Source organism: Salvelinus alpinus, chromosome 1, assembly GCF_045679555.1.
Source record: "Salvelinus alpinus chromosome 1, SLU_Salpinus.1, whole genome shotgun sequence".
Taxonomy (NCBI): domain Eukaryota; kingdom Metazoa; phylum Chordata; class Actinopteri; order Salmoniformes; family Salmonidae; genus Salvelinus; species Salvelinus alpinus.
The window spans coordinates 63352445-63357675 of record NC_092086.1 but is presented as its reverse complement, the minus strand read 5'-3'; the positions used below and the strand labels follow the sequence as shown (position 1 = coordinate 63357675).

At 43.0% G+C, this 5231-nt stretch overlaps 1 protein-coding gene across 1 annotated transcript; it reads left to right on the top strand.

Annotated features, from left to right (window-relative positions):
* The first annotated feature begins 3154 nt into the window (after window positions 1-3154).
* Window positions 3155-5011, top strand: LOC139583027 (thymosin beta-11-like). The gene is made up of 3 exons (XM_071413704.1): window positions 3155-3270; window positions 3908-4012; window positions 4733-5011. The coding sequence occupies exons 2-3, from the start codon at window positions 3913-3915 to the stop codon at window positions 4768-4770; spliced, it is 138 nt and encodes a 45-aa protein (XP_071269805.1). The 5' UTR covers window positions 3155-3270; window positions 3908-3912; the 3' UTR covers window positions 4771-5011.
* The last annotated feature ends 220 nt before the right edge of the window (window positions 5012-5231 follow it).

Genomic DNA, 5231 nt, shown 5'->3' with positions numbered 1-5231 from the left:
TCTCTCTCTCTCTCTCTCTCTCTCTCTCTCTCTCTCTCTCTCTCTCTCTCTCTCTCTCTCTCTCTCTCTCTCTCTCTCTCTCTCTCTCTCTCTCTCTCTCTCTCTCTCTCTCTCTCTCTCTCTCTCTCTCTCTCTAGTGAAGGATTTGGTGAAGAGTGGTAACAGGGCCAACCAGGTTGTCTGAGTGTGTCTGACTAGGGATAGAATTTTGGACACAAAATCTGAAGTTATGTTAGTTAGTGCAGAGCATAACTAAAAAGGATTTACACTGCTCTCTAGTGGACAGAGATGAAAACTGCTTGACAAATATACATTGATGGTATGACATTGGTATGATTTGGTTAGCCCCCCTCTTGACTGCAGAGAGAGAAAATTACATTTTAAAGTAAATTTCCTGCAATTCTACTAATTTTGCCATGGGCCAGAGAGAAAAATATGCGGTTTTACAGTTAATTTCCTGCAATTCTACACATTTTCCCATGACTTATGCCATGTTAATATCTGAGTGAGAGTGACTAACAAAATCAAAGGGGGCTCCATGGAGGTCAGGGCCACTGGGCACGTGCCCTGCGTACCTGGTTGGTATTTGGCCATGATTACTACAAGTTTAGATAGCTGGCTACACTAACTTACCAATCTAAAAATATTTAGCTGACATGGCTAATTGAGTGACTGTCAGTGAATGACATAGCAAGAGAAAATATACCTTGTCTATTCTAACTCTTAACAGTAAGTTGAGACTGACTGAGTTCCAAATTATTATTATTTTCAACACTTATGTCACTTATGCCTGGAGCCAGCCCTGTATGACAGTGTGGTGCCAGATTTCCTCCAGACGTGAGGCTTGGCATTCAGGCCAAAGAGTTCAATCTTGGTTTCATCAGACCAGAGAATCTTGTTTCTCATCGTCAGAGTCTTTAGGTGCCTTTTGGAAAACTCCAAGCGGGCCGTCATGTGCCTTATACTGAGGAGTGGCCTCCGTCTGGCCACTCTACCATAAAGCCCTGATTGGTGGAGTACTGCAGAGATGGTTGTCCTTCTGGAAGGTTCTCCCATCTCCACAGAGGAACTCTGGAGCTATGTCAGAGTGACCATCAGGTTCTTGGTCACCTCCCTGACCAAGGCCCTTCTCCCCCGATTGCTCAGTTTGTCTGTGCGGCCAGCTCTTGGAAGAGTCTTGGTGGTTCCAAACTTCTTCCATTTAAGAATGATGGATGCCACTATGTTCTTGGGGACGGACCTTCAATGCTGCATAAATGTTTTGGTACCTTTCCCCAAATCTGTGCCTCGACACAATCCTGTCTCTGAGCTCTACGGACAATTCCTTCGACCTCATGACTTGGTTTTTGCTCTGATAACTGTGGGACCTTATATAGACTGGTGTGTGCCATTCCATATCATGTCCAATCAATTTCATTTACCACAGGTGGACTCCAGTCAAGTTGTGGAAACATCTCAAGGATGATCAATGAAAACAGGATGCACCTGAGCTCAATTTCGAGTCTCATGGCAAAGGGTCTGAATACTTATGTAAATAAGGTATTTCTATTTTTTATACATTTGCAAACATTTCTAAAAAAACATTTTTCGCTTTGTCATTATGGGGTATTGTGTGTCGATTGCTGAGGACTTTTTTTTTTATCTTATCCATTTTAGAATAAGGCTGTAATGTAACAAAATGTGGAAAAAATAAAGGGGTCTGAGTACTTTCCAAAAGGCACTGTATGATCAAACACACAGCCAAAGTGAAACAATACCCAGACAGATGCAGCCATCAGTTCACCTGATCAGACATACAGACCAGGGTTAAGTCAGTCTGTTGGTAGGCAGCCTAAATCCATGTGGCAGGGCTTTACTCACAGTAATATTTAATGTGCTCTGACTCCATCTAATGGTGAAGATGACATTTTTCCACAAACACCATCAGTGATGATCATGAAGTGTATGGACAACGCATTTGAAATGTCTCTTTCTTCAGACATATATTTGGATATTCATATTGACTGCAGGCCTAACTATAACATTTAAATTGGCCATGCGTTATGTGGACCCTTCAGGAGTTTGTCAGCATCTAATGTAGGCATACTATTGTTAAATAATGTAACAATGTCATGAAATTGAGAGGTCTCTGTCATATGGGCATCGACCAACTCAAAGCACTAATGGAATGTGTCCCAACCCAGCCTGCCCCACCCCAGCTTAACAGAGACTATGGACCCTGTCAACAGCTGTGTGTGTCTGATTAACTTAGACCTCTTGTTCTTATTGACTAGCCAGGATGCAGTAGCCTGGTCCCAGATCTGTTTGTGCTATTGCCTACGCCATTGTCATGACCAAGTATGACAATTCCATAAGGAGTTGGCAAGAGAGCAGAAACAAACTGCCACCCAGGCTAAGGGTGCAGCTGTCAGACAAAGAATCACCATGCGTCTAATGTGTCAGAGCCCCTCTTGATGTGTGCGGCACAGAGGCTGCAGACAGAATGTAGGCCCCCCTCTATCTTGAGCAGCCATGCAGTTGACCAGGAATGAGGAGAATGAACATTGATATTTGTCCATCTGCTCGAAGAAATCCGTCTTCGTCTCCAGCTGATTCCACATTGTCTCAGCGTGTGCATATTTTCTTTTGAATGTATCACAGTATATTTCTATGGATTTCCAGAATCAATGTCTTTGAAACTTTGCCCCAGTGCTGTGCTCAGTCTGACGGAAAAGCACAGTGTACACTGAAGTCATTAGATGAGATGACACACAACAAATGGCAGCGGTGAGGATCTGCAAATCTAACAGGCATGACTGATCCTTTTATGTTTCCCACCAGACTACATGCCCCTTGAAGAAGTCCTGTTGCTTTCAAACTAACTCATATCGGCATTGACTACGTCTTTTAAAAATCATGATGTTCATCCATTACATAATTGCCTTTTATCCCCAACATAATGCAGCCTAATATATTTCCTATCAGTGTGGAATCAGCAGTTTTACTCTGGAAGCTGCTGCTACCCCTCCTAATACGTGGCATGAATATTTCATGATGTGTCAGGAGATAGAGATAGAGCGAGAGAGAGAGAGAGAGAGAGGGAGAGGGAGAGGGAGAGAGAGAGAGAGAGAGAGAAAGAGAGAAAGAAAAAAAGGGAGAGCGAGATCAATAGCCCCCTCCCCTGCCCACACCCTGCAGGAGGCACACATGCAGTGTCAGACGCAGCTCTGGACCACTCATAGACAGACACAGGCACGTGTAGCTTTTGGACGCGGCACACCCTGCTCTACGGTAAGAAATTCTCTGCATTAGATCTGTAGCATCATATATTACATGTATATCATATATATTCCATCTGTGTCTATATGTCATGCCATATCTACTACAGTCCATTTCCAACCCTTTTACTAGGATGATAAAGACAGTTACTATAAGTGCCACAGTAGGCTGGCTATTAGACAGCATTATCCAAAAAGACAGTGATTGTTTTAGGAGGGGATATTACTAATATACTGTAATATGATAGGGCACTTATTCTCAATCATTTGCCTGAGCACTCCCTGGGTGGAAGGGGAGCACATGCAACAGGACTGGATTTACAAGGAGGATGAGGGGTAGAAAGGGGGGAGAGAATGAAGGATGAGTACATGGGAGAACAAAGGCCAAGCCCAACAATACATGGAGGGTCTGAGGGGTGGACATTGGTGATCAGTCAGGTAGAGAGACCAACACTCATCCATGAAAATCTTACAACAGCTGTCCTTCACACCCACGTACACACAAGGGGAGCAGTCTTGAAACCCTGTTTGGCTGAAATTATTATGAGTAATGTTTCATTCTAAGGCGTGTCCATACTCATAGCTATTCGGATGAAAACATATTGATAGCAACTACTGTGCCTCATTTGCATCTCCCTCTTCATTTACAGCTATCATGTCTGACAAACCCAATATGAGAGAAATCTCCAGCTTCGACAAGACTAAGCTGAAGAAGACGGAGACCAGAGTGAAGAACCCATTGCCAACCAAAGAAAGTGAGTGAATCTTGTCCATCTAGCTCTGTGATGAATCTGCTTGAGCTAGGGCTCAGCCCTGTAAGGTGTTCCATGGGCTGTCAGATCCAGCTTATTGCTGGCATCTCTCCCTAGCAATAGATGACCAGGCAAGAAGAACCCATCCATGCAAGAGTAACTGTGTGTTCAGGGGAGGGTTTTCTATATACATTGATTGACAAAGAAAATGTAAATATGTGAGATTAACCATAGCGTTAACTACAGATTCTGTATAAAAGACACCTTGTACTGTACACTGCCCCAAAAGGGGGAGGGGTGTTCTCTCAATTTACATACATTTTACATGGTGACAGCATGAGTCAACATATGTGCTTCACTCAAGAACTGCAATCTGGAGAGGTGGTTTTATTAGTCAGGGACTGTCGGCCATCACACCCAACCACAGGAGGTTGGTGGCACCTTAATTGGGGAGGATGGGCTTGTGGTAATGGCTAGAGCGGAATAGGTGTAATGGTATCAAATACATCAAACACATGGTTTCCAGGTGTTTCATGCCATTCCATTTTCTCCATTACAGCCATTATTATGAGCTTTCCTCCCCTCAGCAGCCCCCACTGCACTCAAACATTTTGCTTTGATCAATTGTATCGTCTTAATCATTCAGTAATAGAAATATGTATAGAAATATCAGAGATAGCAGTTTTCTTCAAAAAGGGGTTAACATTTGTTTCCATGTTTTAGCAATCGACCAAGAGAGGAAACGAGAGCCATCACCTTGACCAGAGGAAGAGAAGTGTTTCCGACCAGCTACTTTAATTTGATTCTCTGACCTCCATCTGTCAAGAACCATAACTATGAAGGGAGAACAGGACCTTGACTTTTATCACACTGGTGCTCAACGAAATTGGAAAATGAGGGGTATTAGGATTGGTTGCTACAGTCAGAGGATGTTTTCAAAACACTTATTGCTCAATGTTTTTGTTTGTCTCTAAGTCAGAGTAATAAAAGATGACAAAAAGAGTTGTTCTATCATGTGAACAGGTTGTGTATATTCAAGTAGACTACAGGCCTAAAGACAAGTGGCCAAGCCTCCAAAAATGTACAAAAGTCCCACAGCCACACTCGCAAGCTATTTAACAGAATATTGAGGTATACTATCCTCTTCAATCTAGTCTTCACATTTCCCTAAACCTCAAGAGAAAAGCAGCTGCAGTTCAATAAACTTTGATTCGTTGCTAGC